The sequence below is a fragment of the Brachyhypopomus gauderio genome, chromosome 5, assembly GCF_052324685.1.
Source record: "Brachyhypopomus gauderio isolate BG-103 chromosome 5, BGAUD_0.2, whole genome shotgun sequence".
In the NCBI taxonomy this organism is placed as follows: domain Eukaryota; kingdom Metazoa; phylum Chordata; class Actinopteri; order Gymnotiformes; family Hypopomidae; genus Brachyhypopomus; species Brachyhypopomus gauderio.
The window spans coordinates 21,802,355-21,816,235 of record NC_135215.1 but is presented as its reverse complement, the minus strand read 5'-3'; the positions used below and the strand labels follow the sequence as shown (position 1 = coordinate 21,816,235).

General features: G+C 41.7%; 1 protein-coding gene across 3 annotated transcripts; it reads right to left on the bottom strand.

Moving 5' to 3' along the window:
• Positions 1–42: 42 nt before the first annotated feature.
• On the bottom strand, positions 43–9,147 carry LOC143514826 (sortilin). 3 transcript variants are annotated; one of them, XM_077006484.1, is made up of 21 exons: positions 8,837–9,147; positions 8,432–8,494; positions 8,161–8,237; positions 7,965–8,067; positions 7,374–7,541; positions 6,976–7,049; positions 5,358–5,404; positions 4,997–5,133; positions 4,702–4,785; positions 4,450–4,510; positions 3,679–3,834; positions 3,372–3,466; positions 3,182–3,281; positions 2,928–3,099; positions 2,389–2,582; positions 1,842–2,034; positions 1,604–1,720; positions 1,376–1,502; positions 1,087–1,193; positions 890–1,001; positions 48–713 (listed from the first exon to the last, which is right to left on the bottom strand). In XM_077006484.1, the coding sequence occupies exons 1-21, from the start codon at positions 9,071–9,073 to the stop codon at positions 699–701; spliced, it is 2,439 nt and encodes an 812-aa protein (XP_076862599.1). In that variant the 5' UTR covers positions 9,074–9,147; the 3' UTR covers positions 48–698. The 3 variants fall into 3 exon arrangements, with proteins under 3 accessions (XP_076862598.1, XP_076862597.1, XP_076862599.1); XM_077006483.1 differs by having other exon boundaries at positions 43–713; positions 1,087–1,175; positions 3,182–3,466; XM_077006482.1 differs by having other exon boundaries at positions 45–713; positions 3,182–3,466.
• Between the last annotated feature and the right edge of the window lie 4,734 nt (positions 9,148–13,881).

Here is a 13,881-nt window from a genome sequence, read left to right as displayed (position 1 = left end):
GTGATAAAACACATGTTCCTGTTAAACATAAGTATGTCTGTGGAAATAGTGCCGAGCATTTTGAAGGCTACTTGAAAATGTTTTATTTGAATATGCTTTAGCTTAATATGCTTTATGAATTCAATTTATGAATTGACTCACAATGACTGTAGAAATGTTGCTATTTATTTGAAGAATGTGACAGAAACAGCAGAGGCTTGGTGTTTTCCACACTTATTAAGCATAATTTTAGCAAAATATTTACAGTAGCAGAGGCAGTAAACTACATAGTTAAAATCATTGCATGTGGGAATGAAGTTTAACTCATGGTAAGGTTTTGGTCAGTGGTTCTGCATAAAATGTATTTCATTTTATTGATATGAATAGTTAAATGTTAAAATAAATAGTTTGGCTCAAAGTCACAGCAGTAGCATTAGTTCCAGTGTTTCCATCTTGATTTAGTGCAGAGGTGTCAATTTCAGGTTCAGAAAGTAAAAGTCCTCAGCAGGATTTTGCTCAGGCTTCCTGGATTGTGTTGATTTAATAAATTTTACCTGGATTGCACTAATTAAAAAATCTAGCAAACTTGAGCAAAATCCTGCTGAGGACTTTTACTTTCTGAACCTGGAATTGACACCTCTGATCTAGTGTAACAGGCTGAAATCCAATTCTTGGAGTCTCAGTGTTACCGGTTAGCTCTCAGGACATGGACATGATGGTCATGCAATAAGATCCTAAACAAAGTAGAAACACATGGTCAGTGTGAGATAACAAAATTCAGAAAAAACTACTGTTTCAATCCACTTGTTCCTTATGTTACAATTGTATTTGTTTTGTTGTCATTGTTTGCTTGGTTGTTTTTATCTAAACTGAATGCAAAATAGAGTTTATTGATGAACGTCAGACTTACATCGTCTGAATCTTCGTGGAAGCTGCTGCGGTTACTGCTGGGTCCATTCTCATGGCCGGTGCTCTGTTCCTCCTCTTGCAGCTGAAGAACAGAGAAGTGATACACTGTCGCCCTGAAGGGGGCAGAGTGGAGTCAATGAGGCTGAAGATGGAACATGCCGGACTGCTCAAGTACACCAGTGGACCGTGATGCCGTACCTTTGCGTGATGTTCATTCTCCGCACTGTAACGGCTACCACAGTGATAAACACCAGGGCTACAATCCCCACGCTGACACTTATCACAATCTGTAACCATATCTGATTCTGTGAATCAGTCACCGGTCATTAAGATTACTTTAAATAATTACATGGACAACTGCAGGAGGACGAACACTGCTTTATGATATTGACAGCAAACACCAGGTAACTTGCCTGCTAGATATAGAAGACATACAAATTATTCACCATCTATGAATGAGCAAATGAAGGAATGTGGTATTACATACTTGACTACGAGGATGAAGGCTCACAGAGGAAGCTTGATTGGGGTCACCACAGTTCTTTTTGGCAACATCCATACGACGTGGAGGGCTGAAACCACCCTCACACTTATCACTGGGGATCTTACGATACCTGTACATGTTAATAATGGCATTATGGTGAGCTGTGCCAATGTGAGTGCGCAGAAGTGTGAGGAGGTGCAATAGAAGAACTTTAGGTGGTATGGTCCATACCCTGTTGTTTGAAGCTCCTCCAACTCCCCGTTTAAACACACCTTCAGTGTCTTGTTCAGGAGGTCATCCTGTTTCACACACTCAGAGCTGTTTTCATGTCGGAAGTAACCATAATCACTGTCATAAAGAGAAAGAGCTGTGTCATGCAACGAAAGTGTTCTCCTGCATATTTATTTCCATCAGTCCTTCCAAGGAAAATGGCACATGCTGTTGTAGCTCAAACGAGCTCTCTACCTACCACATGTAATCCTCCCTGCTGCAGGGACATGGGCTCTGTTGCTTGCTGGCCACATAGTCCCGGCCATTCCTGCAGATAGACAGTTTCCTCAACCTCCTAAAGGTTTCCTTGTAGCCTAACACACATCCCTCAGTCTCAAAGGATCCTTCCCCATCCGCATGGGCCAGCCACTTCACATAGTCTTGCTCATTGCCTAGGATATGAAAGCATTAAGAAACATACAGTTTAATATTATATTGTTTTAGCATATACATTCACCATGGCTGTGAGAAATGCCGATATATATTGTTTGAACTGAGATTACTAAATCAATTACTAAAAAATTACTAAAATGTCATTGATTACAGTTTTAATCAGTTGTCTATAATGAAACACATTTTAAAAGTAACCTTAACAACCATACACATTTAGCACCATATAACCTTCTTCTACTGAAGCCAATATCACAACATAAACAATATAAAAGTTTACTTTCAGGTCCCCTGCATATTAACTACTTTTCTTTATCATTACTGCTAAAGATGATCAAGGGATGAAGTGTTCTTACACTCTCGGGTTAGTAACTGTTCAAAGTCTATTGTTACGGCAACCCACATGGGCTGGGCATTGTCATCAGGCCGGTAGCCAAACACACTGATGTTCATGGTCTTTGAGCCAGGTTCAGATGCCAGGCCTGCAAAGAAGATGGGCTGCTGAGTGAAATTATAGATCTTCCAGCATTGGCCCTCATCTGTGGAGAACCTGTACAAAAATCAAATCAACCTATCATGCACATATTAAGGCACATCATAAACAAAATTCATTCTTAACTTGTACTGTCAGTGTTTTCAAATGATTTTATAAATAATTATTGTTAAGATTCATCCACTTATTGTGTTACTAAAACTGTTCGTCGTGTTAAATAATTCCTAAACTTGATCCTCAGGAACTTAATGTACATGGTTGCTTACAAAATGTACAAACATTTTAACAATGTACAATCCAGATGAAAAGCAGCATTCTGCATTGTCTCATAGTTAATATCCTCCAAACAAGTCTTACATGAAATCCCTGTCCCTCTTGTGCTGCCACAATAACAGGTCTTACTTTATAGAGTGAACCTGCCTATCCCTGTGTGCCTCTACAGCTACTATCAGGCCTCCCGAATCCAGAATGCTGTAGTGGTGAGGTCCCCTCAGTGCACACATCCAGTTGTAGCCTCCATCTGAGGACACGTACACGTCTGGCTTAGATGCTGAAATGGAGTCCCCAACACTGCCTATGAGAGCAGATGATGAGACTATTATAATCAGTAGCAGAGGCCAGTTAGTGAAAGATCCAAGTTTTGCAGAGGCGAATACCATGGGCAATGACCAGGCCAACAGCAGAGGGGCTGGACAGAGGCAGCATGGGGGAGATCCCACTGTACTGGCTGTGCTCTCCGTGGATATGTAAGTTACACTGGAACACGCAAACACAAAGACTTTGACCACTATCTCTGCTCACATTTTTTGCAGTGACTTTTGATTCAACTGCCTTGTGCACACATACCTTTATGTTTCCACTACATTCAACATTGTTTGGCTTCTTTAGTGATCTCCACTCTCCACCCTTATTGAATGAGATGACAGAACAAATTTGTTCATCTGTAACAAAGTGTTGAGGTTTATAAGTATATGTTTAATGATCTGTTGGTTTTGTGAGATAAGACAGGACACTTTTTTGCTCAAACCCTAGCCCTCAAGGTGACTGTTGTGTATTCGTTGTTTTAATGGGTTCAGGTTGCTAGAACAGAGCACAAATGTGACCTGCCTTGACACCACCCTAAACAATCACTGGGGAATGTGGGAGACCATACCCTCCTGAAGGATGTTGGTAAGGTACACGCCTCTCATAGAGGTCACATTGGTGAAGTCACTCTTCCTTTCCCCACCAAACAAGTGGCGCTCAAGAGACTTGGAGTACAGAATCCCACGGTCATCTGAGGTGTAGACTGTCCCGAAGTAAGATTCATCTACAAACATGAGAGGTCCCACTTTCACACACAATTTACAGCTTAAAAAGAGGAGGAGTATGACATGACATTCTATATTCCCTAAATGAAATGATGAAATACTGTCTTTGTATTATACATGTGTGTGTGTCATCTGGTTTTCGTCATGTGTTGATGTGGGTGAACCCTGATGCATGTACTCGTTTGTCAGCTAACCTGGCAAGGCTATAAACCACTGCAGTTGCATGTCAGTCTGAAGGGAACACAGTGCTCAATGTTATCTTGTTAACTAATCACCAGTACACAAAAGCCTCAAGGAGTGACAAAATATGAACAGTGTATGCTCTGGCCCAAAAGAGAATGTTGTCTGTTGTCAGCTACTTGCAGAAACAGTCTGATTTGTCAGCAGTATATGGAACCTGTTTAGCAAGTATGTAGCAACTTTATCAAATATGTTTATTATGTTGTGTCAAATGGAAGAGTTAACATGTCAGCAGAATGTCTAATGCTTTAAAGTTAAATGGTTTAGATCTGGCTGGCATTCACCATTGTTAATTCAGGTGCTGTGGTATTTTCAGTGGTAAAGGAACAAAATGAATGAGAATGGGCAAAATGAGAGCACAATAATCTCTGTACCTCCAGGGCTGTCCACATGCATGAAGATCATGTCTTCATCGCCATCCAAAACTGAGTAGAACTGGAAACGAAGGAAAAATATTTGGGCATAATAATAAGCCAGTCATACAGATGTATCTGTGTGTGTGTGTGTGTGTGTGTGTGTGTGTGTGTGTGTGTGTGTGTGTGTGTGTGTGTGTGTGTGTGTGTGTGTGTGTGTTTTGTCAATGTGTCTAGGACTGTAGGCCTGTTCACCAGGTATCCCACTCTGACCTGCTCTGTAGTGGCGGGTGGCAGCAGGGCTTTGATAAAATGCTCCCCCTGGTCTGAAGACACATAAATGACCCGAGGATATCCCTACCAAACAGACATTACACTCATCATCCCATAAATGCAAACACAGCCTATTACAACTCGTAGTAAAATATTAAATGCTGATTGGTGGGGGAAAGAAGCAAAAAATGTGGGGGCAGGTGTGGTGGCTGTGAGAGTGAACCACTGAGTACTTTGTGAACTCATGTTCCTTGTAGAGCATGTGTTAAAAATGCCCTCTTTGTTCTTTCCTGACCTGTTTTTCCATGACGGAGGTGAACAGGAAGCGTCCAATGTAGCCAAAGGTGTAGATGTTCCGAGCAACTTCAGTGAAGGTTCTGCCCAGGTCCTGCGTGCGTCTCAGGAGAAGTTCTCCTCGTTTGTCTGCCTCCACTACACATAGTTTATAGCATGAATACAGAAAGAACACAGAAAAGAATTAAGAATGTTTTGTTTTCTTGTTATTTTAACCTGCGCAAGTTGATGCCAATATTATTTCACACCAGTTATTACATACTTTGATAAATGTTTGTCCATGTACTTTAGATTTCATGATTTCATAATGGTCTGCTTCTATATTTCTACAGCAAATAGTTACAGATGGGGAAAAAACTCACCTTTACCTTCAGGACTGTAACTTAAAAAAAGGGTGAGGCCAATTCCCCTTCAGAAAAGAAAAATGGGGTAAGTATATGAAGAATAAAAAAAAACACTCCTGGGGCCCAAATTCATGGTCAGAAAAACAAGTATTTGCAAATATTACTGTAAACAAAGGGTAACAACAGAATGAAAGTATTTTGGAAACAGGCCAATGAAATATGAGAATTGCCTCACCATGACTCCACTAATTTCTGATTTCAGGTGTAATTGAAACATTTGATCAGTTTATCATGTTCAGTAATTCCACAAAGCTGAAGATTAATCAGAAAAGGATCTTGGAAAATAATAAAGGACTACATTAAAAAAAACCCTATTCATTCACGCTATGGAATGTTTACAAATCCAATTGAAATTCAATGGGTGGTTATTTAAGTGGAGAGTATACACCTCATACATAATATATACCTCCTGTGATCAGATTTGTTCTGTTTATTGCAATTAAAATTTGTGTAATATAAAGACACTCAGATCCTTTAATTAAAAGTACACCTAAAGCTAATTTACAAGGAAAATTGTTTTTTCCTAATCCAGATGTGATTCTGTTATTTTATTTATAATTATTTCTTAAATCAGTTCATCATAAAATTGGTTGCCACATGTGTGCAATGTACACTCACCGGCCACTTTATTAGGTATACCTTGCTAGTAATGGGTTGGACCCCCTTTTGCCTTCAGACCTGCCTTAATCCTTTGTGGCATAGATTCAACAAGGAATGGAAATATTCCTCAGAGAGACATGACAGCATCACGTAGATGCTGTAGATTTGTCGGCTGCACATCCATGATGCAAATCTCCCATTCCACCACATCGCAAAGGTGCTCTATTGGATTGAGATCTAGTGACTGTGGAGGCCATTTGAGTACAGTGAACTCATTGTCGTGTTCAAGAAACCAGTCTGAGATGATTCGTGCTTTATGACATGGTGCGTTATCCTGCAGGAAGTAGCCATCAGAAGATGGGTACACTGTGGTCATAAAGGGATGGACATGTTCAGCAACAATACTCAGGCTGTGGCGTTGACACGATGCTCAATTGGTACTTATGGGCCCAAAATGTGCCAGGAAAATATCTCCCGGACCACCAGCCTGAACCTTTTATACAAGGCAGGATGGATCCATTCTTTCATGTTGTTGACACCAAATTCTGACCCTACCATCTGAATGTCATAGCAGAAGAAATCAAGACTCATCAGACATCAGTCAACATTTTTCCAATCTTCTATTGTCAAATTTTGGTGAGCCTGTGTGAATTGTAGCCTCAGTTTCTTGTACTTAGCTGACAGGAGTGGCAGCCAACAACCATGCCACGTTCAAAGTCACTTAAATCAGTTGATCCGCTCAGTTTGAACTGCAGCAGATCGTCTTGGCCATGTCTACATGCCTAAATGCATTCAGTTGCTGCCATGTGATTGGCCTATTCGACATTTGTTTTAATGAACAGATGGACAGGTGTACCTAATAAAGTGGCTGGTGAGTGTATGGGATATTTATGTCTGATATAGTTCATAAATAAAAAGGCATTCTTAACGGGCTTAGTGTATAGTACACTGTAGGAGCAGTGCTGTTTGACCTCACCATGTGTAATAGTAGACTGCTTCGTGGATTTTAGTCCAATTTGTTCCAAAGTCCTGAGAAAACCATAGGCTACTCTGTAAAATGTTACAAGGATCAGTGTTATGAAATAATCTCAGAAGGGATTTTTCTCCACTACTTTGCACTCAAACAGTATTGAGGGATTATATGATTTCGGAAACAGGTAGATTAATGCTATCATATCCCCAGACACTTGGCTGAACCAGTTGTTTTATCCCTGTCAGTTAATAAAACAATCAATCCTGTGTTTTCATAAGAAACATTCTAATTCAGAAAATGATTATACTATCCCTGGTAGATTATTCAGTTAGATTATTCAGTTGGGTCTAATTTTTGACTCGCTGAAGGCCTGACTGAGCAAAATATATAATCCAACTCACATCTGTGCTGATAACCAGCAGGTAGTGTGGGTTCTGGTGGTGAAAGGATATGGGTTGGGCTGGATGGAAGGGCAGCTGTACTGACTTGAAAGTCACTCCTGAGTCCATCGAGGTAAATATCACTCCTCCTGGGGTCTTGGTACTGGGGAGCTCAGCTGTCAGAATCACCTACAAAGACATTTTCATTGTTAAAAGGTTAACAATACTATGGGTCCAGAACCCTAATGAGCAAGCCAAAGGCGACAGTGGCGAGGAAAAACTCCCTATGATGGTGGGGATTAGGAAGAAACCTCGGGAGAACCAAGACTCAAAAGGGAACCCATCCTCCATTGGGCGGCCCATTAACACACAAATTACACAAAATACAGACAAATACACAAGTCACATTAGCATGAAAACATCTCCACCCCACGTACATAAAGACACCGACCTATGGAACAAATGCCTCTGCACATATAAAGAGTGACTAATATGACTAGTGAAGTCTACATCAGACCACATGCATTACTGCTTTCCACCCCAAACTGAGTTTGTATTTGAGTGCTTTTGCAACGTCTGACTCATTTGTAATTGCATATAGATGTTACATACCTGCTGATAATTCCCAGGTCCTACACCTATACCAAAGTCCTTCCTTATGAAGGAATTGTTGATGGCATATGAGATATCATGGAATGATTTTCCATAGTCTGCACTGTGAAAAAACAGTAATGTCAGGTTATAAAACAGTTGATATTAAATGTTGGTCAGATTATATAAATATATATGTTATATTCAATGTACTAACCTTCTGTAAAGTCGAGTGGATCCCCCTTCATAAAATGAGAAAAGCTGAGCACTGACTGTGGACAACACTAGAATGACCTGACAAAAATCAGGCAAAATATTTTCTTAAAATATCCATTTAGAAGTGAATGTTCATGGTCAGACAGAAGAAGCAGTGTGTGAACCACAAAGGGCGATGTGCTAACACTTCATCACACAAATTTGTTTGTGGGTGTTTTACAGAACAAGTGGACAAATGCTGCCTTATCAACAGATGAAATTAAGTGACTTACCCCTGTTCCGTCCCCTACCCATGTAAGAGTAAAAGTAGAGCCATCATCTCCATGAAACCCCGTCTAAAAAATATCTTGTTTAATGTTTAATACTGCTGATAATATAATAATACTCAAATACGCTCTGGAAAACAATGGACGAGTTTATTGGCTGAAAGAGCACTTTAATTTTGGTTGTGTTTTTGGTTTCTTAAATAAATAATTTCTCCCTTTCCTTTGCAGTCACAGTGCTATGTAGTTTCATCCACAATTACAGAATTCATCACAATACCACATTTTCTCTCTATTAAATGCTTCTTTTTCATCGTGCAGCAAGATTACCAAAAGAGCAGAGTAAGGACAGTATGCGACAATACTGTCCTTAATGTCCAAACGAATTAGACATGCGGTAATTGTCTTTCTTACCTCATACGTATTGCTCTCCAAGACCGTTTGCTCTCTAAGGCTGAGAGGTGTTTTACATGCCACGAAGTTGGACTTTGCTGACCATGTGTCTCGTCTTGTTCGAGAGTTACTAGGTTGCGCATCCATAAGAGACCGGGAGAAAGTCACCGTTCTTGGATCGCGATTCAGATAAAGCCCACCTGCTTCTCCGAGTACCAGTAAACATGCAACCGCCAATATTGCAATTCTCCAAATCATTCTTATTTCTAACAAACCTGCTAACACTTAGGGCATACGTACAGAGGCGATTTAGGCTGCATATGAAGTTTTGACTTTCAGAGCACTGATGACTTAAGCAATGTCATATAGGGGAGGAGCACAAATTAACAAGCAGGAGATGTTGTGGATGATTGACAAGTCAGGGCCGGCGCCAGAACATATACAGTGAGGGGGCGTCAGAAAATTTCGGGGGGGCGAACGTAAGTTGTTGAGCAGGGGGGGCGAACGTAAGTTGTTGAGCGGGGGGGGGGGGGGCACCATGTAGCGATTGTTGTAAAATAAATGGGTCTTATTTTTTACATTGAGGGGGCGGGACACCTCGCCTTTTTTGTGAAAATACTATAGGCCTACGTAAAAATTTATAAACCATATCTCTGAATCCCAACACAGGTAATAAAATAATATATTATCCTTTACTCCAGTACCACCAACGAGTAAGAATCCTGTTTAACACTCCTTAGTTACTTTAAAAACATTTCTGCCTGCAAAACGCAGTAAAAGTCTTCTCCCTACACAATGCATATATAATAATTAATCGTTCTTATAATGATTTAAAGATATATTTTTAATTAATGTACTTTCAGTTTGGGGACACTTTTTGGAGCAGCTCACTATAGGGTGCATTAGAATAATTTGGGACACATCAGTGGGGCATCCAGGGATTTGGGGCTTCATGCAAAGATATCACTGTGGGCCCCAATGAAGAAACATTACCCAGTGTTCATTTTAGGGACCCTTTGAGTCACAGGGCCTAAGAATGATCCTAACCAACCCCCACAAACTCACCTCAACCCAAACACAACCTAAGTACATAAGCCTGTCTGTGTTTATTTATGCTTTAATCAAAGCTATTTCGCAGAACTTTATTATTACTCATGTTCACTGGTCTTGTCTTCCACCCCCCTGCATGACCCATTCTCTAATGCTAACACTGCTGCTACAAAAACAAGACAATTGTTTGTACAAAACAATTGTACAAATTGTACAATTGTACAAAACAAGATCATTCCAGTAGCAGAAGAACAGATTTGAAACACTAAAAAGCCTCAAGGTGGATCTTTGCCAAGGCAATGAAAATACTACATAAAAGTTGTAGGTAAAACAGACTAAATTTTATTAACAATTTGAAAATGTTTTTGGGAAGAGAGAATGTAGGCATGATGACCTACATAAACTTTGACAGAGTTTAGTTTTCCAGTGCAAAACCTATTCTCCCTCATTGGTGGAGACACATCAGTGAGGACTATATACTGTCCTCCATCTCTCACTACCCCCTCACCCCACCTGAACCTTCAGCAACAGTGGAGAAGCTGATCTCAGCTGGGATAAGGCTGCCACTTTCCAGGTCACCTACTCCTCATGTTAAGTGTAAAATCAAGGCCTCATCACCATGTCCATCCCCCAGGTCTTCCCCTAAGAAGTATCAAACTCCTCCACCACCTGTAGCACCTCAAAGAAAGAGAAAAGCTACTCCACCACCAGAAAGGCAGCTTTACTATCTACCTCTATCAGCAGAACTCCACCCACCACCATCTACTATAATGGAAATGACACCCCAGCTTCAGTCAGCAGTATGTTTTCTAAAGCTCGGTTAAGATCATTACCTGGTGTCCTTACATGGGCATCACTAGAACTCAAGAACAGATGCATCTGTTAAATGAAGAGCAGCACAGCTACACACATAAGCATAATGTGCACATCAACATATGAGCCATCTGAGTCTGTTGATGTTCTGCTGGACAGCTTCAACTCAGAAAAAAACTTATTAAAGAAGTTGCTCCAGTCATAGCTACAACCATTTTATGCAGAACAGAAAGCACCACGGAAAAATGCAGCCACAATTCAAATCCATAAGAGAGAATACAGGAAGACTGAATGCAGGAGGTGTAAAACAAAACTTCTGATTCACAAAAAAAACCTTCAAAGCTAGTCCACATAATTATAGCACAACAATATGCAATATTAGACAATGATTTTTCTCAAAAAAACAGCTAATATACTTAAGCAGCTAACATTCTTCAGATAGTAAGCATCTCACTATTATTGAATGTATTTTAAAACTCATTACTGTGACAGTGGCTGAGCAGGCACAGGAGGCAAGGGAGTGACAAGATGGGTTTTATTTTCCATCTCAGGTAAACACACAACAAAAGAACAAGCTGACGATGCAGCAAATAGCATATCTTAACAATGGCTCGGGAATTCGCAAGGCAGGCGCAGGGTTGAGTCACTTGGTTCTGACCACGGCAGACACAAGGACAGTCTCTCTCTTGTTTAGCTGAATGCCAGGTACCTGTTGGCTTTAAATAGTGAGCATGCCTGATGAGGAACCAATTAAAGATAAGATTAGAAGCGAGATGATTGAGACAGAGGGAGTGGCTGGGTGTGTGTGGGCATGACCCTGTGTGGCTGGGACTGGTGCACCATGACAGAACACCTCTTTTCCACTGAGAATCCCACAAACCCCCCACAATTGGGGGGTGGGGTGGGGGGGTGCAACTTCACAACCCGCTCCCTTATTCAAAGGTCCAGCCAGCATGGGCTTGAGTGCTGACACATGGAAAGCCGGCGATGCACAGCTGCTCCTCAGCATGATTACCCTGTAAGTGACGTCATTGCCCTTCTCTGTAATGGTGTATGATCCAGCATACTTAGCGGCCAGCTTGCCCCTCAGTCCAACTTGGCCATCCTTCGTGGCAACCCACACCTTCTGTCCTTGCTTTTAGCATGGGGTCTCGCCTCACCACCTGTCGTAGGCAGACATTGCAGCCCTCAGCTGCCTCTGCGTCTCTGCCTATACCTCCTCACTGTTCACTGTACATGACCCAACATCTCAACTGCTGGTTGTCCGACAAGGGGAGGTACAAATGGCAGTACAAATGCAGGAATGAGCGGCGTGTGATGTCTGAGTGGGATGTGTACCCTGTTGGGTGGACAATGCGGATGTGGGTTCACTGCCTCGATCTTCCAGTTGAGATTCCAGCAGACAGCTCCTAGGAAGCAGGATGGAGGAGCAGCTCCAGGCTGGTGAATTCCACCCTTGTGCTGGATTGCACATTCACGCTCTTCTCTCCTGGTCTGTACATGATCTTGAATTCAAACCAGCAGAATAAGAGCCTGGAGTTCAGCATCTTGGTGGTTTGCAGGTACTCAAGGTTTTTGTGATCAGTGATTACTGTGAAGGGGTGCCATGCTCTTTCGATCCAGTGTCTACACTATTCAAAGACCAGTTTCATGGCCAGTTGCATATGGTCTTCCACTCCCTAGTTCCTTTCAGTGGATGAGTTTATGAGATAAATAAGCCACAGGCCTGAGTTTACCTTCCCTGCCCATCTGCTGAGACAACACAGTTCATGCACCCTCATTGCAGGCATCCACCTCAACAATGAAAGGCTGGTCTGGGTCAGGCGCACTGGTGAAGGCTGCATTGAGATGCTAGAACGACTGCTCTGCTTCTGGAGACTTCGGGTGTCTTGCCTGTCTGTTGAGCAGGTCTGCGAGATGCTTAGCCAGGGAGCTATATGACCTCAGCGAACCCCAGCAACCGCTGGAGCTTGTGTCTCACCTGGGGTTGCAGCAATCCGGTCATCACCTTCACCTTGCAGGGCTGCCTGTGCATGGAGTCCTACCTGATAATGTAACCCAAGAAGCTCACCTCGTCAAGGTGGAACTTGCACATCTCCAGCTTGCAATACAGATTATTATTAAGGTTAATTGGTCTTCCCAGGTACGCCTGAAACACAGATGGGGCAGAACCTGTGAAAGTACTAAATGCCGTTTTCCACTGACCCTTTGCATATCTGTATCAGGTCATAGGCACTGTATAGATTCAGTTAAGTGAAGTTCCAAGCACTCCTGAGTTGCTCCAGTGTTGCCGGTCATAAAGGCAATGGGTACAGGTACTTCACTAAGAGAGGATTGAGCCCTCAATCATCTACACGTCCTTCTTTTCTAAGAAGACGAAGGCTGAGGCGAGCAAGGAGGAGAGGCCGATGTAACCCTTAGCTAGGTCCTCTTGGATGTACTGCTCCATGACTTCCTCCTCCTCAGGGGGGATTCCCCAATGTGCCTCTGCACTCTATACTATGCTAGTGGACAGGAGGGGCACAGCAGTCATAATGTGATGGCCACTCACAGAAGAAGCAGTCCACTCTTTGATGGTGTTTGTGCTCCTGCCAATTTGTAGGTCGTGCGTGTGTTACCAGAGAGCATGAGAAGCAGGTGGACTCCCAAGATCTCCCACCCCCACCAGCTGCTGCATGCTCAAAGATCATATACAAGTTGAATAAAGACACCCCAAGAACAGTTCTGGAGGACACCATGGGTCACATACATCTATTCAGATGCATCTATAGATACAGTTGTGTGAACGTTTTGGCACTTGGCCAAATTACATTGTCTTTTTATTTGAGAAGTAGTAGTTATATTTTTGGCAACTCCTAAAGCAGTTTCTCAATACAAGATGTTTACCATAGTTTATATGTATATGAATGTCATTAAGCACCTGTAGAAAGTCCAAGTGCCACATTTGTTCCAGAATTCTAGCTGAATATTATCTAAACTATTTGAGGTTAGAAAACTAACCAGTTAATTGAACACCACTTTCTCATTTTTCCAATGAAAAGCAGATTTGAAATGGGCCTATAATTATTTCTCAGTTCCATTCAAGTTCTTTTTAAAAGGAAGATCTCATGAGTTTTAGAAGAGCAGACATCTATGAAATATTTACCTTAGTATGCCTGCTGCTACAGATTAAAAAACATTTTTAAAGGGTATTTAGCAAAGTG

What these genes read in the sequence shown, in the direction of transcription:
- LOC143514826 (XM_077006482.1), bottom strand. Translation starts at nt 9,073, where the DNA reads ATGATTTGGAGAATTGCAATATTGGCGGTTGCATGTTTACTGGTACTC. An exon ending in TTACAGTCCTGAAGGTAAAG is followed by an intron (nt 5,134 to 5,357) that starts GTGAGTTTTTTC and finishes AACTATGTGTAG; the next exon opens with TGGAGGCAGACAAACGAGGA. An exon ending in TGGCCTGGTCATTGCCCATG is followed by an intron (nt 3,100 to 3,181) that starts GTATTCGCCTCT and finishes CTGCTCTCATAG; the next exon opens with GCAGTGTTGGGGACTCCATT.